The sequence below is a fragment of the Urocampus carinirostris genome, chromosome 1 (genome assembly GCF_059441175.1).
Source record: "Urocampus carinirostris isolate Australia breed hairy pipefish chromosome 1, RoL_Ucar_1.0, whole genome shotgun sequence".
In the NCBI taxonomy this organism is placed as follows: Eukaryota; Metazoa; Chordata; class Actinopteri; order Syngnathiformes; family Syngnathidae; genus Urocampus; species Urocampus carinirostris.
This window is the reverse complement of record NC_142349.1, coordinates 28,159,628-28,187,045: the sequence shown is the minus strand read 5'-3', so window position 1 is coordinate 28,187,045 and position 27,418 is coordinate 28,159,628. Positions and strand designations below refer to the sequence as shown.

General features: G+C 39.3%; 1 protein-coding gene across 1 annotated transcript; it reads left to right on the top strand.

Moving 5' to 3' along the window:
* The first annotated feature begins 1,987 nt into the window (after positions 1 to 1,987).
* rnf216 (ring finger protein 216) lies at positions 1,988 to 21,058 on the top strand. The gene is made up of 17 exons (XM_088333254.1): positions 1,988 to 2,156; positions 2,711 to 2,821; positions 5,472 to 5,605; positions 6,964 to 8,100; positions 8,179 to 8,255; positions 8,788 to 8,896; positions 9,491 to 9,652; positions 9,999 to 10,110; positions 11,611 to 11,759; positions 11,837 to 11,887; positions 12,020 to 12,157; positions 12,518 to 12,666; positions 13,360 to 13,438; positions 15,595 to 15,692; positions 18,124 to 18,346; positions 20,228 to 20,297; positions 20,370 to 21,058. The coding sequence occupies exons 2-17, from the start codon at positions 2,755 to 2,757 to the stop codon at positions 20,759 to 20,761; spliced, it is 3,147 nt and encodes a 1,048-aa protein (XP_088189380.1). The 5' UTR covers positions 1,988 to 2,156; positions 2,711 to 2,754; the 3' UTR covers positions 20,762 to 21,058.
* The last annotated feature ends 6,360 nt before the right edge of the window (positions 21,059 to 27,418 follow it).

Here is a 27,418-nt window from a genome sequence, read left to right as displayed (position 1 = left end):
CATCTATTTGTGTTTTTTATTTGAATAAAGAGGATTGATTACAGGTCAATAACCTTTTTTTAAATTATTGTGACCTAAGAGTTTTTCTTCATCCCACCGAGGGTAAAGCACAGAAAAGACTATGTTGTGATTTTTCTAGGTTTATTTTGAATTTGCAAAGCTGACAAATTTGTCACTTGTCACAATTAGCTACAAGATGAATTCTCTCTGGTCACTCAGCAGGCACAAAATTCCGAGTACTTAAACATCTCAGAAGTTGCATGGAGAGCTTCCATAACCAAATATCCCGTTTTATGTTTTGTTACATAACCATGAGTCCATGACAATGTTGTTCGTGATTACAGACTTTATTCTGTTAAGGCTTTTTTTCATCTTAGCTACCAAAGTCAGATGTTACCAATGAAATCGCAGTCGTTTTATAACATGTAAGACTACAGTTTTCAGGGTCGGGTAGGGTTACTTTAACTGGATTACTTCCAATTACTTTTGGATTACTCCAATACCAAATATGCTAATAAAAGACAAAATAAACTAAATATGAATAAAATTATGACTCACAACACATGGTAAGCTTTCTCTCCTGGCTTTGATCTCTGGCAAAACTAACATAAAATGTCACAGAAACGAAATTAAAATAAATCCAAACAGCTTAACATCGTTTTTGCCATTCCATGTATTCCGTTACTCCCCAAGCCTGCACAAAATTTAGTAATTTTATTCATATTTAGTTTCTTTTGTCTTTTATTAGCATATTTGGTTTTGGAGTAATCCAAAAGTAATTCAAAGTAATCAAGTTAAAGTAACCCTAACCAACCCTGACAGTATTGTGATTTTCTTGGCAAAAGCCAAAAATGCTATTTTTAATCACATTGTAAAATGACCACTAGATGCGTGTGAGTATACTCCAGGCTAGGGAGAACAAAATCATAATTGCCCTATTGAAATGAACACTGCCACAATCTTACGCAAAACTGAACCTTATAGCATTCTCACTTTGGTGAAATCGTCAAAACCACTATTCAAAATATTGCAACGTCATGTGAAGTGTATCACTGAATGATGTGCAAAAGGCTTATAGTAGTGTGTTTATGGCAGATTATTTTTTGTTTTACTTTTTTAAGTGTTGTAAAATGTTGACTATCTACCCTGGTCATATCCCTCGAGACGAGTGACTGACGGCAAGACAAACACATACAAAAATAAAGAAAATTTAAAAACGGATAAAGTAGCAAAAAAACACAAAATGTTTTCGACCATGGCCAACCCAAATGCCTAACAAGTTAAGCACCTCGGCACCCAAGTTGGTCATGCTTTCGTCTTTCCGGATGAAACAGGACACAAGAAAGCGGCCATGTCACTCGGGTCAGGGTGACACAACACACTCTTCTGTTCAACAGAAGGGCCTGACAGCTTTTACTGGTTTACCACTGCCGCATCATACGGGTGCCCTGCCCCTCCCGTAGACCGCGTCCAAACATCCCACTATCCTTTCACAACATCTAGCCACTCATTCCTATTACCAACAAGAGCTCTAGCTTGCATTATATTGAGACCTCTTTCCTGCAGTGCACTGATAACACCATCCATCCACGTCAATCACGGCCTTCCTCTTGGTCTCCTCCCATTTACTTCTGCTAAAATGTTGACAGTTTTTGAAAATATTGACTATAACAATACAGTCTATGAAAGGAAGGTTGTGATCGATCACGAGCGCACTTATGTATAATGATTCACGCTGTTCAAAATGATAACGACTGAATTTGTTGTATATGAAAAGCAATAACTATAATGACATTTCAAAAAATAAATAATTGCGTGGAAATAATCCTCACTTTTACACATGTTTATAAATGGGAATTGGCAGCAATATATACAATCAAAAGAAACACATAAAATAGAACACTCGTTAAAGAAATTCGAGTCTTTGAGCATCATGGGAGCGTTTGTGTACGTCGTTACGCATTTACGGGAGCGTTTCAGAAATGCTTGAAGGTCGTCCAGGACTACGTTTCCCATCTCACAATATCGAAAGGTTTTGAATGTATGACGTCACTCAGCACACTGACGCTCTTGTTTTGACTGCTTGTTTGGCTTTTCCGCCTTCAATCGGTCCACAAAGAAGACGACTTGTACTGGATTTACAGAAGGAAAAAGCGGTAAAGTCATGTTCTGTTATCTTTATCCATAACATCATGATTTTTATTAAATCTGTGCGTGTTGAAACAATATCTGGTCACTAATTGAGAAGTCCACAAACTAGTTCACCTACTGGCTAGCTTGTTAGCAAGCCCTTAGCCTAGCTGGTTGCATGATTGTTTCATCCTTTGTAAATGTGCACAGAAAAACTATATTGCTGTTCTTAATGCTATTTAGTTTGCTGCAGCTGCCTATGTTTATGAATACTATTATAAGGATACCCTAAATGTCAGCTTAAAAGAGGTAGTGATCTTAGCGTTGTGTCAGCCAGACGTCGTAAACAGCTTTAGTCCTTTCAGTCTTATCATACAACGATGCCAGTTTTTAAAACTTTGATCTGTTAAAGTATGTCTTTTCAATCAAAGTTTCAGGCCTCGTTGTTTGTTCTGATGATTTTGCATGTCGAGATCAGAGAATGTTATGTGACGCCGAAATGATATTGGAACAAATTCGTGGTTTTGGCCTAATTTCAATTATTTCACGTCTACTTGAATTCGTTTGTGTGTTGTTCTAGATGGTGTAAAAGGTACCAAGTGGCCTGGTCTCTTGTGTACCACCATGGCAGAGGGATGCAGCGATGACGATGTCATTCACCTGGCAAGCTTTAACATTCATCGAAGCCAAGGTAAATAAGCCAAAACCAACTGGGTTCAAAATCAATACTTTCTTCCAGCATAACAGTTGTATTTAAGTCAACAATATTTCCATTGAAATTTAATTAAACCATTCTACCCTGTAAATGTAGTGGGAATTAATTTTTGGGTTTCAGTTCATGGTTAAAAACAAATGGAACATACAAATTAGTGAAAACGCCATCGGTCTTTTTCTGGAGTCTCACAAGAAACGACGCTTCCTACACTTCCTTCAGAATCTTTCCTTCTTTACTCCCTTGTGCTATCGGTTTGGATTTTTTCTTTTTTTTTTTTTTGCTCTTTTATCTTTGTTCTTTCATCTTTCCGACAAACCAGCATTTCAACTGAAAACGGGATATGTCCAAAACAAGGAAAGCCGACGACATGAACTTGATCAAATAAGCTATGGGAAGATAGAAAGAATACATGGATGACCCCAGAGAAACAAGGGGTGAAATAATAAAAGTAGGATTTCAAAAGATGGGCTACAAAATAAAAAAATGTTGAAGGAAACGAAGGAAAAAGCAGCTGGAAGATACGTGGTAAGAATTGACAGAAAACAAGAAAGACTTCATGGAACTTAAGAACAACACGCTGATAAAAGAGAAAGAATTTTAGAACATCAAAGGAAATTGAGCAGTATCAACAGTTCATCAAAATAATTCAACAGCAACACAAAGGGATGGAAGAGGATATTAAAATTCTACAACATAGGGGAGATGATTTTGAGCAATGTGCTCGTCTTGATTTTTAATTCATTACAGGAGTAAAAATTCAGCTTCACACGAGAAATACCCACCAAAGCATTGTGATTGATCCTCAAAAGGGGGATTTTTCAACTCAGAAACTTGAACATAACGGTAAATGAATAATAATAAAGACCTTGTTGAGTTTTGGTACCAATTCCTATTGGGAGGTAATGGACCACCAACTGTTAAACTACAGATTTACAACCATTTGGAGAAGCGTGCTATTTTGATGCGAGGACCAGACTTAAATGGTCAAAAAGTAAATTTTAAAAAAATCTTACAAAATGTGTATGGATATGTTTGATTAACAAATAAGTGAAATTAATATTCTTAACATTTACTATGCAGGTCGTAATAAACCTTGCTTGCGTGTGTCAAACTGTTCTAAGGACTAATACCTGTTTTGTCTAACACGCTTGCTTCTTCATAAACATGAACAGAAGCTGTGTGAAGGAGCTTGTTTGTTGTTTTTGTGGTGGGATCGGAATGTGATACCATGTGCGTGAGTGTTGTTAGCGAATAAGGAGTAGAAGGATGAGAAAAGAAAAACATTTCAAATGGTAACTAGTTATTTTAGGGATGGGTCTCTTATTAGCCTTCAACCTGTCATCCATTTTTTCTTTTCAGGTGATTAGTTCATTCTGTGATGTGATCTTTGAAAATAAAAAGTAAATGAGAAAATATAAAATACCAAAAAAAAAAAAAAAAATCAACTATTGATTGCATTTATTCTTTACCAGTGAACGAGGATAAAGATAAGAAGGCTACAGCTCTTCCAAAATAGAATGGAGCAAGCATGCTTTCAATGTTTTCTGTGGCTTTGATTTAGACATTTCAGGGAAACAAAGCTAACTTCACATTGTTGCTTTTAAGATGAATATGCTGATTCTTTTAAATGACTTTGTGGTGTTTAATGTTTCGTTTTGTTGATTGGCTTCCTTGCCTTGCACCACCAGCAGCGATTCTGTCCTTTGTTTCACAATACAGTAACGATAAAAACAGCAGCACAGATTTTTACCTCTCATGCATGACAAGTGACTTGCTAACTCCCTTTAGTGATCTAAGGTTTCTCAGTAGTCAATCCGTGTCTGTGAAGCTTTATTCTACTAACTTTAAAAGAGCAACCTATGCACCAACATAAGATTTTCAACATTTATTTATGATGGTATTTTCACGCATGTGTGATAAAGTCAATACTTTGGCATGAAGGTGGAAATTAAAAACCAAAGTTTTACAATTTATTTTGTAACTTGGCTAAAAAAAAACAAATTAAATGAAAAAATAAATTGTATGACTGCATTGATGGAGCGTTACGGGATATGGAACTATGTTACTCTATGCCACCATCTCCTGGCTTGTGTCATTGTTGCAATCTCAATCCGCTCATTCAAGATGTGCGTGCAAGTACATGCATTACCTGGATGCACTCGGTTTAACTCTTCCTTTTCTATCTTTCTTGAGGCTTAGGTTGGCATTTGGACTCTACTTTTCTTTCACTATTTTCATGCTACACTCAAAAAAGAAATTAAACTGTGGAGCATACATCACATCACTTTCCAGCTCTCCCCTCATCCCTTATTCCTCTAACGGTTAACGGCAGAACACATTAGGTTAGAGTCTAACCTAATGTGTTCTGCCCCGAAAAGCTCTGTTAAAAGTAAGATATAAGCAAATAGGTGCTGTGGAAAACAAAGCTCATGGGCTCTTTGAACTCAGTTGGGCATTCTTAACACTTAATAGAAAAAATATTTAACTTTTAACCCTCTAAGGAAAACCCTAACGACACCCCTACCTTTTAATGGTAAAAAAAAAAAAAACGAAGTCTCTTTACAAATTTTGGATCGCTTCCCCATCTTGAATGTCAGTTATTTGAGGTTTCGTTTTGTTTTCCAAGGTTCAAGTGCCCGTAAGAGGGAGCTGATAACCATTTCTGATGATTCTGATGACGAGACTGTGACACTCGTATCCCGCAGCCCGGTTTTAGTTGTAGATGATGCTGCTGAAGATGATGATGTCAGCATACTAGAGGTAAATGACCAAACACTTATTTGTCAAGGTAAAGAAAACAACAGTACGTGTTGCATAAAAACAGTGCCTCTTATTCATTGGCTAATTTCTAATACTTTTATGTTTGTAAGGCAACCCAGAAATAAATGTCCTTCAAAATACTTTGGTCGAATGCAGAGTCCCCGCGGACGCTTGAAAAGTCTTAAAAAAGGCATTGAATTCATTATTCTAAAAATGGCCTTAATTGGCGTTAAAATCTTGAAGTCTTGAATCTAATACTTTAAAAGTCTTAAAAATGTGTACACATACAATTTATATTCGTTTGAACTGAAAATGTTTTGTAAAGTCATTTTTCATGCATCACAATAAAAATGCTCCATAAATGTAGCAAAAAACTTCTTTGGAATTATTAGTTATCTGCCACTTTGACTGAGGATCCATGCTGCACGGTAAACATCAGTTTTATGCATTGTTAATGTTTTGTGATAAGTTTTTCAGAGGAAAAAATCTTCAACTGGACCAAAATGTGATTAAAAAAAAAAAAAAAAATATTTGTTAAAAATTGCCTTTAAAGCATGTGGTAGTGTTTTTTTGCCTTTGTTTTTTGCTTTATTCCAATTTTGTTTTTTGTTGAGTCTGTCTTCAATTTGATTTCAAAAGGCATTAAAAAGACTTAAAGGGTTTTGAATTTAACTTGCCTTAAGCTGCAGGAACCCTGAAATATGTGAAGTTTAGAAAGGTCAACTGTACAGGTGAAACTTTGTCTTAAGCCAAAACATGTTTACTATTTTGTGAGTACTAAATATAGGACGATCCTAGGCCTTCTATGAAATCATTAGTATTGTTATCAAATATTTGTGCATTTTGTATTAGAATGGAGGCCTCTATAGTAAAAAGATGTATTTCAAGCTAATTGTGGTATAACGGTTACTTTCAATTGTACCCTTAGTTACTACCGATGGTATAGTTTGAAATGCTGCTGTTTCAATAGAATACTGTAGTTTACCATTTTTTATATACCTAAATAATGCCAGTTTTTTTTTCAATCCCTCTGTCTCTCTACCATTTATTCATTCATAGGTATAATAAAAATAATTTACTTCATTGAAAACCTTCAATTTTCTGGGTGTTAACTAGTTCATTAGCTTTTGAGTAAGAAGTGTACAGCAGCATTTCACATTTGCTTTTGACAAAAAAAATGTCTGTGTTGTCTTACTTTAATTGGTACCCTGGAAAAAAAACTGAGTTTATGATAAGTGTATGTTGTGTCACTACAGCATTTATCAAAGTCCTGTTGTGCAGTGAAAATGTCATATTTTTGTTTATTATTGGCTTTTGATTTTATAATTGTAATAATATGTCTTTTTGCAACCATGTAGCCACTACCTCCTGCACGCAGACATTTGATACGGCCAGCGGCAAAGTGGAGTGCAGTCTCCCAAAACCATACCGGATCAAATTCAGCGGTGCGTTGGAGAGACCCATGTGCTCCTTCTACCTCCATTGATGTTTTTCTAAACCCATGTGCAGTCAAAAAATCTGTATTAACACCGCCAAACTCAGAGCCACAAATTAAAAAGGCGGAGCCTAGAGTTGATGTTTTAACTCAAACCCAATCTACCTCTTCACCTGCTGAAGTTGTCACACTAGATGCCAGGGACTTTCAGCCTGGCCCACCCGGTTTGGCTTGTTCCACAGAACATTTAGTGACCAGACCACAGCCAAGCACTTCTCAGAGTGTTTCTTCGAATTCAATTCCTGCATGTAAAGTAACTCAAGACGACTCAAGTAAAATTACTGGCGATCAAGACAATCCCCGGGCAGGCACATCAACTGCAGAGCTTCAACCCGCAGTAAGCACATCTGAACAGCTTCAGCCAGGCCATTCATCCAAATCACAACCCCAACCTCTTCAACAGAATTTTAAACCCATAGTCCTTCCAACACTACCTATTATCCAAAATTCATTTTTCATCAAAACGCCTCAAGAACAGAACGAGCCCCAGATCACAACTCAGCCCATCTTGCATACGCATGGAAATATTCAGATTCAACCCCAACTTCGCGCCCAGGCCCCCGGCCAGGTGCACCATGCCAGGCAAGTGACTGCTCGAATACACCCTGCAGTGCTCACAGCTGCAGCCCCTCAGAGGCAGGGACCTCCAGAGGCTGGCCACCAGATTATGCTTAGGAGCCAGTCAGCCGGGATGGCTGTTTTCAATCCCCAGCCGCTTGGTAGCGCCCCCAGCATCCTTCCACAACCCCACATCAACATGAATTTAAACCATCCCACTGCACCAGCTCAAGCTGCTTCAATTGGTCGCAATATAACAGAGATGCATCCTATTGTGGGTCTAGGCCCAAACCTAGAACAGGTCAACCCAGTCTCCGGTCTAGTTGCGTTCCCGCCAGTTCCTGAGGAGATTCCAAGAATAGAGGATGCAAGGCCTGGGCCTTCGGAGCCGCGAAAAAGAGGGGAGCTGCAGGGGAACGACAAAGCACTTATTAATGGCGTTGTAAGTAAAAAAAAAAAACCTTTCCTTTTCAAATGAAAGGTATTGCCTAATGTTTTATTTTTGTCTCTCCCACTCAAGTTGGATCTCTTCCCAAATATTCAAGAAGCCTTTGTAGCACAACTCATCCAAACAAAGAATGTGAAAGACCTAAATGTGTAAGAAACCTTTTAAGGCCGAGTTTGGAATAAAATGCTGTTCTGATAAATGTGAACTTACTATTAAGGAAGAAACATTTATTAGCGATTTTGGACTCATTTGAATGTCACTAAATGAACTGTGAGTTGATTTAAACTCATGAGCACAACTGTAAATGCAAACGCTGGTTAAAAAGTCTGAATAAAAGTCAAAATTCAGCTGCATGTTGGTCAACTTCAACCTCTGAAAATACCTAATTAATTGCAATACTGTATATATATATATATATCTTCTATGTACGTATGGGCTTTATTCATTTTTTTGTGTATTCATTACTTGACATACCATTTGGTAGCAAAAATGTAAACTTTCAAGCACAAATATAATACCACTGCTTTGTTTTCTTGTCATTTTATCTTACACATCCTGGGACTGCTGATATATCTTTTCTAGAGATGCTACTAGCACTAATGGTTTTTCTTGTATTTATTTAACAAGTTGCATAGTGCACACATTTGTGTTTACATTCGCTTTCCTTCTTTCGTTTACAAGTATCTGTAACTTGCTGCTGGAAAACCCTGAATATCCAAAGACTGAGGCGGCTGCAGCCACAGTAGCGCCCACCAGCATCTTACTGGAGTCTGGCAACAGTAACACCGAGGTAACAACACGGAAGCATTAGAACCAATCTTAAACAACAAGGTGACACATTATAAAAAGTATACTTTAGTATGCATCCGAAAGATCTTGTGTGCATCATTGGAGGGTGACACGGAGTGGTTTTTCTGTCTCGTTTTTATTTCACTCCCGTTTGGGACATTATTGAAAAACTGCCTGTTGTGTTTTTGCCATAAAAACTAGCATCCTCTCTTTTTTTTGATTGATCACCTACAGTGCATTACTTTTCATGTGATTGTATATGTTTAATTAAAAGAAGAGGGGAAAAGAAACATCTGGTGTGTTATTCTCGACCTGTTTAGTCCCAATCTTGTTACTAAACGTAATGTTGGGTCATGTTGCAAAAATCTTGCGGAACACCTTAAAAGGATGTCAGACTCCAGTACTCATCCACCCAGTGTGAAATTACCTGGAATTTAATCAATGAGATGTTTCCCCTCCCAAATGTTTTATTAATTTCTATGGAAGTACAAATATGTGTAAAATAGGCTATACACTAATCTGTATCAAACACTCAGGAAATGAGTCGCATTGCACTTGAAAACTAGTCTTGTGCATTTCATCCATTTGTTTTCAGGTAACTGAGGATCTGTTTGATTACTCCAAGCTCAGTCAGCTAGGTCCTGTGACTATGACTCAGGCTGCAGACCTGCTCATGTCAGATTTTCGGATGATCAGCTGCCAGGACATCAGATGGGCTCTCAATTCCATGAAAGGACACTATGCAATCACACGCAAGGTAATAATGTTTATGTCCTTTAACAGAGTTGTGTTGTAAAGTGTTGCAATTTTCTATTTTTACTTTCAATCACTGCCTGTGGCCTAAAGCTTAATTTTAGACACAGTGGCAAGTGTGCAAAAAAACGTGCACACCTTGAGGAGCAATGCAAGATGTTGTGTGTCGTCACAGTTTAAAAGACCAACCACCTTATTCTCATCCAAGGAATGGTGGCGTCTAGATTATAGAATAAAAAACACTTTAAAGTCCACGTTGCAATAAAAGCAAAGTTCTGTTTTTCTGAATTCATATCATCACCCATTTCAATGCTTGTTTAGTCATTGTCATCTCTATTTTGCTCTTTTAGGCCTTATATGAAGCTTTAAAGAAGTTTCAAGAATCATGCAACCTCTCAGGAAAGCGACGACGAAACCGAATGTCCAATGAACGCTCTTTTATCGATTTCCAATTTGAACAAGGTGGGAGAAAAATACTTTTTCTGTCATTGATTTCACTTGACAGACAAATCATTCCATCTGTATCAAATTTCTATCAAATTTATTTCCATTTTGTTCATTAAATGGATCTTGGAAGTACTGAATTCAGATTTTTCTTCTTCAAATAAGACCTGAGTTTTCTTCATATGTTTTTAAAGCCGCATGCATATCAGAATTTCTGTGCTTTGCAACATTTGAGGTTTCAATTATATCTTCTGAGGGCGGCACGGCAGCTTTGGCACGTCCATGGCACAGCTCTGAGGTCATGGGTTCAAATCCAGCTACCGCAGTCTCCCCCGTGTGGAATTTGCATGTTCTCCCCATCCTAGCGTGGGTTTCCTCCGGGCACCAGTTTCCTCCCTCATTCCATAAACATGCATGTCAGGTTAATTGGCCGGTCCAAATTGTACCTATGTGTGAATGAGTGAGTTGTCTGTCCCTGTGTACCCTGCGACTGTCTGGCAACTAGTTCAGTGTCTCCCCTGCCCTTTGCCCGAGGACAGCTGGGATGGGCTCCAGCACCCCCGCAACCCTACTGAGGATAAGCGGTGCAGATAATGGATGATGATATTGCAATTATTGATGATTCTTTGCCATTATTTTCAGTGACTTTAATAATGTTTTGATATGATTTTAATGTAACCTACCTTGCAGCCTGAGGCATACATTTTGAGTTACCGTGTTTTTCAAACTATAAGGCGTACTAAAAAAAACAAACAACAACACATGGCAAAAATTAAATGCTGCACCTTATAATCGATGTGCGCCTTAATATACCGGGAAGTATGGTAAATAGAATAGCATTGATTGTCATTTTAACATGTCAGATTGCACAAAGAAATGAAATAAGCATTCCTGATGGTGCAAGGAAATGTGCAATACAAAATACCAGAGTTAAAAATAATTAGTTAAGGTTTGTTGTAAAAAAAGAAATAATATTAAATAAAAAATAAACTGGCATCCCCAAATCAAATTGGAAATGCATGATTACAACGAAATGGTACTAGTTATGGTAACAATTTATGAATTAATTTTGATGGCCAGACCATCAAATCCATACGCCATATGGTCAGGTGCGCCTTATGTTTAAATTTTTAATTTTTTTTGCAAAAAGGGTATTTTTGGAGCTGCAGCTGATAGTTCAGTGCGCCTTATAGTCCAGAAAATTCTGTAGTTCAGTTTATTTTTGACAGTTGATATTAATGTAAGTGTGAGGTAAATACAAATAAGAGATTAAAAGCTTTACTTAAAATAAATATGTCCATCCTCCGCTTTTTAGTGGGCTGGTTAAAAATCAGAGTCTCTGATACACTTTATCTCCCTTCTTTTGTGCATGTAGATCTATTTGTCTAATAATGAAGACAGACTGTCGTTGTTCCCCCGTTCTCCCCTCAAAAGAAAAAACTAAATGTAGCATCCAAACCTGCTGTTTGAATTGAGCTTCAGTGTTCATTTTTGCAACTTTTCCTCTGTGTGCTGCAGGTCAGATAAAGTTTGAAAAGAAGATGTACCTCTTGGAGAAAAGCAGACGCTACTGCAGGACTTACAACAGAAATGAGCCTCCTTTACTGGACCCTTCTTTACAAAAGGAGCTTACATTCTTTCAACAGAAAGCCAAGGAATGGGCAGAGGTACTTTTAGACCCATTTGTTTTTCCATGTGGCCACAATTTAATTGTAATCATCCTTTTTTCCCCCTTTTATTCCAGCATGAAGACTTTCTCCTTGCCTTGCAGGTCAATGAAGACGAATACAAAAAAGTAAGTTTGTTTTTTATCTCTCATTAAGACACAATGTGTGATTCGTTTACTTTATTTGAATCCTTTTGACTTTGAAGTTTGATAAGAATCACCTTACTTGCATTCCTCAGTGATTGATGATTGTTTGTCCAGGATGGCCAGCTGATTGAGTGTGGCTGCTGCTATGGAGAGTTTGCCTTTGAGAAAATGACCCAGTGTTCAGACGGCCACTTGTTTTGTAAAGAGTGCCTCGTCAAATATGCGCAAGAGGCGGTCTTTGGCTCAGGAAAGGTATGCCTTTGATGTTGATCAGCAACGGGATAAGGGACCAAAGTACCGCAAGATGCTACAAAAGTCACATTAGCTGAACTCATTATGTTCTTTGACAACTGGTGCTTAAAGTGATTGATATTTTGTCACCTTCAACATTCAGGAAGTGGGGCTGCAGTATTTTAAAACAAAAAACGGCATTGTATTAAGTAGTACTATTGATGTCCCAAATTATCCTAAAATGTGACATTAATAAGATTTGTTTGATTTGCAGATTATTATTTTCCAAGTACTTCAATATTAGTACACTTATTGTTGATTTTGATGTGTGAGCGTGTTGTGCATAGCAACTTATGTAGTTTCAATGACTTTAACTTGTAGTCTCAGCTGAGTTGCATGGAGGCAGGCTGCCCATGCTCGTACCCAGTCTGCGAACTGGAAAAGGTCCTACCAGAAAACATCCTTTGCAAATACTACGAGAGACAGGCAGAGGAGGCCATTGCTGCCACGTGCGCTGATGAACTCGTCAGGTAAGGGTAAACTAAGTATGTATCTGTTTGGTAGGCCAATGATCAATGGCTAGTGCTCTAAACTAGGTTTGCAACTGTACTATTGTGTGGAGAGCAAGAATCTGAATTATTATACAATTAGATGCATTACAGTGTACTTTTTAAAAATATTTCTCTTTTATTTTGGACAGTTACCCTCTTTGTCCTCTTTTGACCACAGGCCCTCACACAAGATATGAACTTTTCAAGAAAATTGATTACTTTCATTTTGTTTTATTAATCGAGTGATAACTTTAGATATTATTTCAAGCGGATAACGGACAGTTTTCATTGAACCAGGTTTGAGTAATGGGACAGTTTAAATTGCCCTCTCATTCGTGAGAAAATGAATTGCACCATTTCTTGTGGTTTAGAAAAAGATAGTGGTTTTTTTTTGTTTGTGCAAGAAAAAAACATTCGTATTTTGGATCATTTTTCCCAAAATTTAGAAAAATGAAAAAAAATTGTATACAGTACTACTTGAATATATGCTATTGTTTACATCCTGTGTTAAAAAAGCTTCATTACTAACACTGTCTATCGACTGTTTTAAGGAAGTGTATTAACAAACTTAAAACTTCATATATGTCTGGACAAAAATATTTAAGCTTTTCATTTTAATGAATTTAGCTTTAATGTGAGTAGTAACGTTTTCCCGTTTTTGCCCGTCCCCAGGTGTCCTTTTTGCAACTTCCCAGCATTATTGGACAAAGACATGTCCCTTTTTAGCTGTCCTAATCCTCGCTGCCGCAAGGTCAGTCTTATGTTTACTTCATTTTAAGTGTGATTTGAACTTTCACATGTTCACATTGTGTTTTATCCAAAAAGCAAGACAATATAATTAAAATTATTATGCATGTGACAAGATGAATGTCTTGGTCAAGAATTGATAAACAGATCTATGGACTCCCAGCTGTCTAACAACAATAATGGGGCAAAGAATGACAATTAATGTGAGCCAAATGGTTCTCTGGAGAGATCGCTGCTGTTTATCACTTCCTTCCACCCACAATGTGAGGAATGCTGGAGAGGTGTGTTTCAAGTCACCTCTATATCACATTTATCAGTATGAACTGCGGAGTGTTTGATTTGGCTAAAATCACCCCTCTCCCTATTATTCTTCACACGTTTGCTTAAGGTTCAGTCTTTCAAATCAAGTTAATTGGTTGAGCTCAGGCTGGTTTGGGCTTTAATGCATGCGAGCCTGAATCGGGTCGGGCTGGATTAGATCAGGCCCAATTTTACCTCTAGTTTGAGGTGTCTTTAATAAGTTGGCAAATGTATCACTGAAATGTCTGTGTTATTCCACCTTCAAATCCATAGGTGGCGCCCTTTACTTTTGACAGCAACGGGGATTTTAGAGGCGCAGCTGCACATGATGTCGAAAGAAATAATGGACATACGCCCAAAATCCAAGTAAATCCGTAATAAACCAGTAAGAGCTTAATGTGCAACAGCTGCAAATGGCATCCAGGCATTGCACTTTAGTTTAAAATGTTCTCTTTAGGTTCACAGTGTCTGGAAAAGAACACTTGTGCAGAAAAAACTAGTGGTGAAATCCTCCTCGAGTATTAAATCTGGTAGTCGACTTCTTATGTTGGCTGTATTTCAGCAATTAATTTTATACAGCCACATGGTCTGCTTAGGCTGTGACCAGGGCGGGCCTTATTATATAATTGACACAAAACCACAAGCCCGCCCTCCTTACGCTTGACTATTGGCAGGCCCCTCCATCCGCACCCTTAGACTAGTTTCCAATTGGCCGAGAGCACTTCCTCCTGCGATTCGAATGTGGTTCACATCAAGTTTGACCCACATTCTCTTTCTCTCTTTACCGCTCTCGTCTAATGTATCCCACATGTTCCGATCCTCTGTACAAGCTTGTTCCTGGCCTGCCTAGGATTTCTCCATGGCAAATTTAGGACAGGGGAAAATGGACATTGACAACTGCTGCCCACTTGGCAGTTTCTTGCACCAATGTCATTGTGCATTTAAATATGGCATTATGTCTTGCTATCATACATCGCTGCGACCTCCCTGGCCTAAAACATCTTGTATCAATGTAGACCCCGCCCCATAAGAACCTCTGGTATGGGGCATGCACCACCATACAAGGTATTGTTCAGACAAAGAGTGACAGAAATAATCGTAGGGAGGCATGCTCTGAATGAAGGATTGGAGAACCTCAGGGGATGGCAGGTAATGACAAGTCAGCAGCACAAGCTGCGGCTTGAAGAGGGCATGTGCGCGTGTGTGTGACTGTGTGTGTGTGTGTGTGAGTGTGTGTGTGTGTTGAGAGGGGCTTATGTGTGGCCATGCCTAGCATTTAGCAGACATGCTTCCTAGTGAACAGTAGGGAGCGACTTTTTCCTTTTTGTGATATGCTACTCATTTCAAGAAACTAATTTTTTCCGCCCTTTTTTGTCAGTAGAGAATTTGCAAATAGTCACAGCCTTTTTCATTTTGCCAAAGGTAAACATTTAAATGTGTCTTTTTTTTGGTCAACCTAAAAGTGTTCGGCACAAACCGTCTCCCGAACAGCAAATTGTTTCTTCATTGGCTTCTCCCGCAAAAGCTCCATTTATCTTTGTCCTCCTTCTGAACTCAGCAGAACGAGCACATTTGCGCCACCTGCTCCTCCTCTTCAGTTTTAGATCAGTCAAAAATTGATGATGCCTGCCTACACGTAGCAATGGATTATGGCTATCATTAGCATGTGTCTGCAACAATGCTGTAGATGTAGCTAAAGCTTTGGGGATGGATGGCTGTTTCTAGGCAACCAGGCTCTTGGTAAAAGGGCAATTCCACCTTATTGTGTGCAGCCACACCTTGCCGGGTCTGCACTGCAGATTCAAATTAGTCTCTGCTTTTTAAATCTAAATTAATCAATTGTTTTTGTTTGACATGCAGGAAAGCTGTCGCAAATGCCATGTGCAATGGAAGCAGCATGCTGGAAAGACGTGCGAGCAAGTCCTTGAGAAAGATGAGATCCGTATGAGGGTGCTTTTGTAAGTGGCAACACACCAACAGCGTTCACACGAAGGGTTTTGATTTTCAGTCATAGTTGAAACATTTAATTCACATGACCTGTTTTACCAAGAACGCCTGATCTCAGGAAGCTAAGCAGGGTCCGGCCTGGTTGGTTCTTGGGTGAGAGACCGCCTTGGAATACCAAGTGCTTTATATCGATTATTTAGCGCACAACCGCAATGACTGAACCCAAATCAACCAAACCGTTAGGTCTAAAAGGGTTACAAGTATTCACACACATTTCCGAATATGTACAGCAAAGAGTAAATATCTTTCCCGGCTAACACTCCAGGAAGCAAAGGGGCTGGCTGCTTCCCGTGGACTCACTAGGATGGACATCCTGTTTTGAGCCATTGAGAAAATCTTCCTCCTTCTTTGTCATGACAGACAGGAAGTAGCCTGGTAGAAAGATCAGAGCATCCACTTGATTTTTTTTTATTTTTTTATGTGCAACAATTTCACACAGACAACCTGACTATTTGCATATTAAAGCATAATATAAATAGTTGAAAGTTGGTTAATTTTTGTTTCAGTGTATTTGCAGGCAGGGAATAGGTGGATTCATATCAGAATAATCTCTAGGTTTTATAATGGCGAGTAAACGCTTAAATACATTTTAATGCTTTTATTCTGACTGCTAATAGTCTGATTAGGATGGTTGTATAACTCCTCTCTTAAGTATATTTCTATTTCACGTAAATCCATTAGATTATTTTGATGTGCATGCTGGATTTTTTTATTTTGCTACATTTATCTTCTTCCTTGTTGCCGCAATGTACGTGTGTACAAGCAACAATCCTGGCATGAATTGGTTGATTTCTCTGACAGTTGTTTTCTATTATCTGTCACTATGGAAAAATGGAACATTTTATTCGGATTTATATATTGTTTTGAGTTCATGCCTCAACCCGATGTTTGCAGTTTTTTGTGACATATTTACAAAAGAACTCTGCTTACACCTGGTTTTGACATCATTATTCATGAAAAAAATGAAGGTCAAAATGAACCACAAATATTTTAAGTTACTGTGGGATGGAGAAGTTTAAAGTTGTATATTTGTTGCTTTGGGACACAGGCTCTGACATAATTATTTTCTAAATTTGATCAAAATTTCTAACTTCACACAGAAATAAAATATGCTAAAAAATTGGAGAGCGTGATAGCCAGTTTTGCTGAGTTTTGTTTTAAAATTATTGTATGGCTCTCAAAAAAAACCAAACCAGAATATCTTGTTATTATTTGGCTCGCGAGACATTAATGGCTCTTTTCACAAGTTCATATGGCTGGGAGATAAAATAGTATTTGAGCAGTTACTTAACGTATTGTTAAATGCGGAGACGACTGTTGCACATGCGAAGGAAAGACCATGCTGACTGCTCAAAGTGTTCGGTCCCCCACATTATAGGGCACAGTCATAACTACAGTTTAGGGCAGGGGTGTCAAAATCATTTTAACTGGGGGTCTGCATGATAGAACATTCTCTCGGGGGCTGGACTATTAGATTAATGAGAAAGAAAAAAGAGAGAAAGAAGTAAGAGAAAGAGAGGGAGCGAAATGGTGGGATAAAGAAAGGAAGAGAGATGAAAAGAGAAATAGTGAAAGGAAAACAAAGAAATGGAGAAAGAACAAATCCAAAGAGAAATGGAGAGAAGGGGAAAACTAGAGTGAGAGAGAAAAGGAAAAAAATATCGCAAAAGAAGGTAAGACACAGAGAGAAAGAAAAAAAGAGAGACGGAGAGAGTGAAAGAGAGAGATAAAGTGAAAGAAAAAGGGAGGAAAGCGAGAGAGAGAAACAGAGAAAGAAATACAACTACAGCATTTGTGAGAGGCACCTGGCTTTGGCAACATCAAGTGGATATATACCAACCTGATGCTCGTTTTTCTCTTGCGCTTCTTCGAGCATTGTCTCGCGGGCTGGATTCTATACCTGATCTGGCCAGTGGGCCGCCTGTTTGACACCCCTGGCTTAGTCAACGTGTCACTCCAACAGACTTTGTTTTTGCTGTAAATCACTAAATAATCCTCAAAATGTAATCTCATTCAACAATTTATATTCATTGTCGAGAAACCTTTTGATGAAAAGCCACGAAACAAACGTAAAATACCCAAGGGTCTCGATAAGCACCTGTGTCATTTGTACTACAATCTGTGCTACAGGTCCACAGTTTTTTATGGCACAAGAAAAAATATTACGGTTTTAAAAGCTGCAGAATATGAGAGGAAAACCTTTAACTCTTCGTATTTTGGCCAGCATAGCCAAGTGTTTTATCAAAAGCTGCCCGCTGACAGTTATACCAGCAGTAAGAAAGCAACGCAGGCAGCCAGTCAAACACAGCAAGAAAACTGCTCGGATCGGAATCGTATTTTGCTTTCTGTGAGTGTCTCACGTGTTCCTTTTGCACTCTTCAGTGAGGAGCGCATGACGGCCGCCCGGGTGAGGAAATGCGTGAAGTGCGGGATGGGCCTGGTCAAGTCGGAGGGCTGCAATCGCATGTCGTGCCGCTGCGGCGGCTTCATGTGCTACCTATGCCGGGAAGCCATCACTGGCTACAACCACTTCTGCCAGCACGCTCGCTCGCCAGGCGCTCCCTGTCGCCACTGCCGCAAGTGTTCGCTCTGGACAGATCCCACGGTACTCACACATGGTTGAATCTGAATGAAGTATTCTCCACATACAAGCTGCTCCAGAAATATCAAATTCGAGCAAAAAAATGAAACCTATGAGGAAAAAAATCAGTTACGAGGAGTTCCAGACGCTAACAACTATTGATCGTTCACCGCCAGCAATAACTCGTCCCAGTTAGCACATGCAATTCCTGCCATACGGACTTGTTCTGCACTTGTGTTGTGATTTACTTTTTTTATATCGCGACCGGTTGTCCGCACATGCACCCCCTCCTCTTACATGCCGGGTAATAGACGGGTGGGCGGAGGCTCGGCGTGGATAAGAAACTGGGTGGCGGAGCAGGAGGGCAAGCCCAACGACATCGAGGCGACCCCGCGACGTAGGCCTACGCCATGCTATAACACCCCCCCCACTGCTCTCTAAGCCTAAACCTAGCCGCTGGGTACCCAAGACCCTACCCACACCTTTGGCATTGGGCTTTAAAATTAATTTTTTTTATCATCTTTTTTTCTTAACATTTATATTTATGTTCAACTAGCATAAGAACCCTTGTTGCTGGACCTTCTACTTGAGTGAGGATCTCGGGGCCATGGTTTGTTGAAACGTATGCATAAGAAACAATTGCATCCATCCAGGTTTTAATTGCAGTGGAATGGATTCAGCTGCTTGGAATGGTCAGTTTTTAGGAACAAACTGCTGTACTGAATTTTGCTGATAGAGAGTGTTAGAGACCCTATAAAAGCAGACAACACAAAAAGACATGTTTATCGATTTTGTTGGTAATTATAAGGGGTGCCTTGACACGAAACCTAGCTAAAGACACTCGCTAAGGCCTAAATTACAACTGTGTACATACGGCGGCACAGTGGTTAGCGCGTGTGCGGCACAGTTCTGAGATCATGAGATCGAACTTTCCTGTGTGTAGTTTGCATGTTCTCCTCGTGCTTGCGTGGGTTTCCTCCGGGCACTCCGGTTTCCTCCCACATTCCAAAAACATGCATGTTAAGTTAATTGGCCGGTCCAAATTGTCCCTAGGTGAGAATGAGCGAGCGAGTTGTCTGTCCCTGTGTGCCCTGCGACTGGCTGGCAACCGGTTGAGGTTGTCCCCTGCCCACTGCCTGAAGATAGCTGGAATAGGCTCCAGCACCCGGCGACCCTACTGAGGATAAGCGGTGCAGATAATGGATGGTTCTGCTCTCATGGAAGCCTATAAGTGACATCCAAACACGCACACTTCAGATTACTATTTGACTGGGTTCTTGGTGATCAGTAAAATTGATTTTATTGCTATTTAGGCCTAACTTAAAATATTTTAGGAGGCTAGGGAATGATATTTTCAGTGTTTTGCTTGTGGGGTAATTCACTCAAGTTAGAAGTTCCTGATACGAGCGTGATCTGGCAACAAATGTATCTTGTATGTAGAGGTATCACTGTACTGTGTTTTTTACCAATATTAGGAGACGTGTCTTTGGCCTCTTCCGTGGCCTTACGTAGTCCCACATACTTGACCATCTGGCCCCCGTGGGAGCCCATGGTGACCTGGCTGCAGTATTGTAGGCAACCAATTGCACTTATTAGTACTGATGCTTTTTGTGATGGCAGAGAAAGGACGTTAATACTATCACCAACATCTGGTTGATAAATTTGTAGGGACATTTGTTTTTCTTTTGAAAACACTCAAGTCACCTGCTTGGACAAACAACATTGCAGTTTATACATGAACTGTGGGAATTTACAGCACCCCTCTAATCGGTGATAGCAAATTAGAAGACTTATATTTCTATTATTCAGGAATTTTTAAAGAAATTTTTTTTTTTTTTTACTTCAGTGAACAAACAAGTAGCAAACTTTCAAAATATTTCAAGACAATTGTTTTTATTACTGCAGTTAGAAGACGAGCTTCACATCCAGGCCATCCAGAAGGAGGGAGAAGTGGTGCTAAATAAGAAGTTTGCCGGTGAGTTTGTCGGTTTTGTGCAGAGCAGAACAAGATCTTTTGAGGCAAGCCATCCTTACTTTTTTGCTTCAGATCAATCAGGAAAGCGGGTGGGACCGCCCCCAGAGGCTGTCCCGGAACCTGTCCAAGATGTCAAGCGACCCCGTGTCGGTCCCCCTCCCGAAAATCCACCTCCGCATGTTGCCCGGCATCCCCACGCCGTGCAGGCTCCCCTTTTCGTGCCTCCTCGTGCCCATTACCCGCCCGGCCTACCCCCAGGCCGAATGCTCATGTTGAACCCTCTCCCCCCGGCGCCTTACGTGCCCCCTCTTCCGAACCTAATTCCTTTGAACAACAACAACCACCACCACCATCACCACCACCACAACCATCGTCATGGCAACCATCATCACCCTCTCAACTTGAACCTGATCGACATGCCCATGCACTATGGACCCGCCCACCGCTTCTTCAGACCTTTATAACACAATTTTCAGACGAAGTCTTTAGTCTTGGTGTCACCCACTTTCAACCAAGCGTCATCTGATTCATCCTCAGAGATGTACACACGCACGCGCTGGGCCTTCTCACACGAAACCATGGATGCCGTCTTGTGTTTTCCACATTATGTCTCAAATATAGAAAGCAATGGAAATAGTTGAATTTCCGATTTATACAAAATTTGTATGACAAAACAGTTGAGCATTCCTGGCTATAAATATGTTAAAACATTTTGGAAGGCATTTGATTTTCTAATAAAGATTTGGGTTTGCGTTTTCCTACTTGCTGCATGAGTTTCTGATTCTGTAGTTGTGGCTCTCAATTAATCTGCAGATTAATTATGAACAAAAAGAGTTCTCCGAACCATGAGTTTTTTGTCTTTTTTTGCTGCTTAGGTCATTCTCTTGGATAAAAATTATCCGAAAAATTGCGTTGTACTTACAGAGAATGTGGTAAGTCAGCCTCATCCCCAATGCTCGTCCATCATCTGAGCTGAAAGTATTTGAAAAGAATGTTGACCTCATTCCAATTGTTGTTCTGGTAATCCACGTCATTGCAGATTTTGTTTCAAATTTAGGGGGTCCACTGGACACAAAGGACCATGTAGACGTGCGACACCTAAAGCCTCTCTTTTATTACCAAATAAAAGTTAAACAAGACTGTATTAACGGACAAAAATGCAATGACGTTTGGATGGTTTAAATAAAAAAGCAAGAAGCTCAGTATGTTGAAACATTAGGTCGGGCTTAAAATATTACCTCTAAGCTGAAAATGGTGAACGAATCCTTTTCCCGCTTGCGAAAGGCTCGTTTGCCTCGGAGTTGTTCGACCTTTTGTTACTAAGTATACACAATACATTTGCTTGTGCAGCTCGCTCTTTTCAAGTTTAACGGCTGTTAGTGCCATCGTTTTGTTGGATTACTGCCCTCGAATCAATCATAGTTTGATAAACCAGTGATGTTTTAAGGTCAACTAGCAGTCGTGCATACACTTGCTAAGACCCTAACTAACCTAGACCCCAAGTTGTCTTCTTTCACGAATGTTAGGTACACCGCTTTCAGGATTTTTTTATGAATGCCTCCGGGTAGATTTCTGAGCCTAGCAAAGACTAATGGCTGAAATACTTAAATGTGAAAGCACCCATCTGGAAGAAGCACAACCAGGGAGAAGCAATGAAATGTAGCTGACAATTTGGAATTATTTGAGAAGTATTGATGGAGAAAATATTAACATTACGTGATTCAGATATATTTTAGGCCAGGAGAGAAGGCTTTGCAGGCCCACATGGCCTATCACTGCTCGTTTGTGTGTATTTAATTGTTCTATGATCCCCGTTTTTTTTCTATGTCATTGCATGAGAATATATTTCGTTTAGTTTTGCTTGAGTTCTACATTTATAATAAATTACAACATGTTTTGACTACTAAAATTCTAGTGCTAGTACATTCGTATTTTATCATTTAAAAAAAGCAAAAGCAATGGCATAAATGCAAAATGTTAACTACACAGTAATTACTTAGTCAATGACAAAGCTGGGCTTATATTTTGATATTAAGTTCTCTCCGTGCTTGCATGGGTCTCCTCCGGACACTCAGATTTCCTCCCACATTCCATTGTTAAGTTAATTGGCCGGTCCAAATTCTCCCTAGGTATGAATGAGCGAGTGAGTTGTCTGTCTCTGTGTGCCCTGCGACTGGCTGGCAACCGGTTCAGGGTGTCCCCTGCCCACTGTCCGAAGACAGTTGGGATGGGCTCCAGGACCCCCGCGACCCTACTGAGGATAAGCGGTGCAGATAATGGATAGATGGATATCTATAGTACATGAGACTTTATTAATATATCAATTAATAGAAAAAGCACATGAACCAAAAACTTTGCAAACAAAGAAAAAAGTAGCCGTGAATTTTATGTTGTTTTCATTTTGGCTCAGTAAACACTATTGCTCTAACATAAATATATATTTTATGGAGCTCTGCCCACAGAGGGAAACTGGGGACAAGAGTAGCACCAAAACAATGTCAAATCATCCGTGGTACTTTTTTAAATTTTTTGTTTGGTGGGACGTATCCATCCATTTTCTGCACCTCTTATCCTCAGTAGGGTCACGGGGGTGCTGGAGCCCATCCCAGCTATCTTCGGGCAGTGGGCAGGGGACACCCTGAACTGGTTGCCAGCCAGTCGCAGGGCACACAGGGACAGACAGTTCGCGCGCTCATTCACACCTAGGGACAATTTGGACCGGCCAATTAACTTAACAATGGAATGTGGGAGGAAACCTGAGTGTCCGGAGTAGACCCATGCAAGCACGGGAAGAACATGCAAAACTCCCAGGGCCCCTTTTTCAGCCCGGGAGTTTCCTACCCTGAGCCCACTTAGCTATGGAGGAGGAACAGCGGCAATCTCTTATGACGTATTTTTTTTTTTGAAAGAAATTCAGGTATATGTTGATAAGTTAACAGAAAATACAATTTTAATTCAAAAGAAAATTATATTAGGATGCTCATATACATAAAAACATATTTACCTACGTACAATCAGTAATCAGTCATTTGAAATCTCAATTGCATTTGCCTTCCCGGCAGATTTTTAGGCTTTACACTAAACTCTAAAAACTCATATGAAGTAGCTTCACTACACGTATTTTAAGTCGGCTACCTAAAACATCAAAATCCTCCTGAGCAAAGCACAGGTCTCTTCAACTCTGTTAATGACAATGTCATTGTCCATAGACATGATCATTTCCTTTTCAGTGTACATCAGCGTGAAGACAGTGAACTTGATAGCCTAGTTTTCACAGATTTTATACCAGTGAAGCTCTGCTTATCATGAAACCTGAGTGCAGGAAAGGCTTAACAGGAACTTATACGCTGTCCCAATGACATGGTGGGCATCTGTGAGGAGGTTGTATTGTGAAAGCGCCTGTTTTTATGCTCCTTTTTCATTTATTTTTATTATTTTCTGTTTTCGTCTTTTGTTTACTTTTTCCCAAGCGTTATGCTGTTTGATTCAGTTTTATTCATTTTCCTCTTTTTCCTTCCTTTTCTTGTTTCACTTTCTTCTTTTTTTTCTACCTTTATTATTGTGTTTTCCTTTTTCTCTCTTTGCCTTTATTTTATTTTGTTGTTTCTTTTTTTTTATGTTGTCCTTTTTTGTTTTAGCTTTAGTTTTCTCCCTTAAGTAATTGTGTGCATAACGATACATGATCATTTATAATATGTGGATAAAAACAACCTGAATAGGCTTTTAAAAGACAAAACAGTCGGCTCTTTTTAGTGAGACAAGCTGTTCCGAGTTAATTTTACTGCTACCAAAAGGAAAAGTTGTGGTGGGCCAAAACAACTTAAAATTTCGGAGGGGAAAATTACCCCAGACGGTAAAAAATACCTCAGGTTAGATAGTGCAATTGACAGATACATGTTCAAATTATTTTGCTCATCCAGCCAGCCAAAAATTGACATTGATAAAGTAAAAAATGTGCAACAAGTTTCCTCTCTCCAAAGAGTCTACAAGCCCATCAGTTCTTCCTGATTAGTCACTTCTGGCATTGCAAACTCCATGCGGGGAGGCCGTGCTAACTGGAATTTAACCCTGAACCTCCGCACCGTGGGCCTGCGCGCTAACCACCCAGCCACCATTCTAGAAAGAAACCAAATATAGCTAATATTTGGTGATGTCCTTCAAACATTTACAATCCCCAAAATAATGACAAAGGGTATAGGTCACGTATGACCCTTATGAGGAGAATTAGCCTGCAACCGTTTTTGATGAATATTAAAGCTTGAAAAGTTCCTTTTCCACGGAGTGACACTTCCTGTTTCTCAGATTGAACCTTCAAATGTAAAAGTCTCCTTGAAATGCCTTCAGACTCATTTATGAATGAGTCTTTGATTGAATGTCAACAGGGACATCTTGCGTCTGGCACCGTTTGTTCCCCAGACTTTGACTGAGAGTGTGCGCACGTGTCATTGTGTTTCAGTGTGTGAGTCTTTTTGTTTCCGTTGTGGATGTGTTTTTGCAGCTGCGAAGCAGCATCAGGCCAGCAGCTGACATCTAAACCTCATCTAGTCCATTACAGACTGGTTTAGTCCCAAAACACACCAAACCCAATTTGGGTTGTGTTTAACCCATCCAATGTGGTCCATACATAGCAATCAATTAAAAAAAAGTCAGGGGCTGTAAAATAGATTTTTTTTTTACTCTTAAAAATTTCATTTGAAAAAAATCTGAGAAGTTCAAAGACACGTTAAACATTGTTTTTTTTTTCACAACTTTTTATTTCTCACACACAATTCAACAGAGGGTCGAGTCACCCTCCATACAGCAACAAGACCAAAAAGTATATACAATTGACGTTCCCACAAATAACAAAAGAAACAACACCAAAAAAATGATTATAAAAGAAATAAACCTAAAAGGTGAGGTGTTTAGAAAGCAAGTAAAAATTGTGTAATAGGTTTCCATCTTTTTTCAAATGTATCTCGTTTCAGTGATTTTTTTTCCATAATATACAATTGCTTTAATTTGTCTCTCCATTGTTTTATGTCATGAGGTTGCGGTTTCAGCCAGGAAGCTGTGGTCATTTTCTTTGCTACCAGAAGCATTACCCTTAGTACATATTTATGTTGACCAGTCAATATTTTTTCTGGCAAAATTCCTAATACATAGGTGACTGGGTCGAACCGCAACTCCCAACCAATAATTAATTTTATTTCTGTCTGAATACTTCTCCAGAAATTTAATATTACAGGGTATTTCCAGAAAATACGCGTAAAATCTTCGACCCTCCCACAGTTTCGCCAACACAAATTGGATGTATTCTTGTATTTTAAAGTGATAGAGGGTGTATAGAAGTAACGCAATTCTACTTTCCATCTAAACTCCCTCCATGTCGGACTGCTGGTTATTTTGTGTCCCCCTTTCAAAATGTTCTCCCAATCTTCGTCTTTTATCTCTACATTAGCTTCTAGTTCCCATTTTTCCATAACCTCCATCCCATCATGACTGGGATTTGCAGAGATTTATACGATTTTGAGATAACTCCCTTTATTGGTTGTCAATAATTCCTCAACTTTAATTGGCTCCTTACCAATGTTCCCTCGAATTTTCCATGGGTCTGAGGGTTCACACAAAGTCGGTGAGCAACGCTTGATACAACAGTGAGCAACAGCAACCCCAAGTGTGGCAACTAAATCATTATCAAACATGTCCAAAACTTGACATCAACTTACATTTTGCTGAGTTTCCGGCAATGCAAAATTATTTTTCACTTTTGAATGAATTGACTCATGTACGATTGCAAAGGTTGCAGGGCCTACAAACGTCATATGTTTTGACAACAATTCTTTCACAACGTTTCCATTTCTTTTTTTTCCTGGTATCTTTTGTCGCATAATACTAACATTTTTGGGGGCTTATTTAGTTGGTTGCACGATACAGAACAGTATTTAATTACATTTTTTAGTGGAAGTACAATGTTGGCAACAAGATTGACTTGGTATAATTGGAAATTATTCGAATGCAACACAAACTTTTTCTTCTTTTCCCTGTTTTTACTGTTTACTTTTTTCTCTTTGTTCTCCATTTACTTATTTCCTTTGTTTCTTTCTTTTCTGGCTTTTTTTTCTGAATTGTGCTTCTTTTTTCTCTTCCTTTTGTTTCTTTTTTCTCAGCTTTTCTCTACTTTTCTATCCCCCCTTCCTTTAAGTCATTTTGTGCACAATTTTACATAATATTTGGTCGTGTAGGGATTAAAGAAGCAAAAACAACCTGAAAAGTTGTTTGGGACCCGAAAGAGCCGGTTCTTTTTAGTGAGCCGCGCCGAAGAAGCCGGCTCTTGAAAAACTCTACTGACTTTACTCAACTTCGTTCTATTTTGACCTTGACTTCAAAATACCGCATTTAGAACACAGCGTCAGGGTAATCCGTGTATTTATACCTTCATGCACTGTAACTTTGACTTAATTCGCTTCTTAATTAGCAATTTCGAGCCCTGAGTTTTGCGGGCTGGCTAGATTTTCTTGTGCACGGAAAAGCTCTGGGTAGTGCGCAATTGCGCACACATGCAGTTTAGAGGCAACATTGCACTGGATAGATTTTCTTGTGCGCTGAGAATGTGCGGGCAGTGCCTGATTGCGCACGCGCGCATCTTAGAGGGAACATTTCTCCTTACATATTTTCCCCCATTCATCATGTTTCTGGAGGTAATGTCCTAGATGCAAATATTTATAAAAATCATTTTTAGGCAGGTCAATTTCTTCTAGAAGTTTTGCAAAAGATTGCAATACCTGTCCTTCAAACACTTGGGTAATCAACATCAATCCTTTTTGGGCCCATTTTTTAAATCCAACATTCGTAACCCCAGGTTTAAAATCTGTGTTTTATGCTATTTTTCCAGCCTTATTCACGGACCTTGATATTTTTGACTTATTTTGTATTGTGGACCATGTTTCAATAGTTCCCTTAAACCATTCATTCTGGAGTTTTAACTTCTTCCACATCGCTACTGATATGAATGGTATGGATTCCACCGGGACATTTGGGCAAGACCACTGCTCCATGTCCACACATGTTGTATCTTTGTCTTAAGTAATCCACAGAATAAGAGCTCTAATTTCAGCTGCCCAATAATAATTTCTAATATT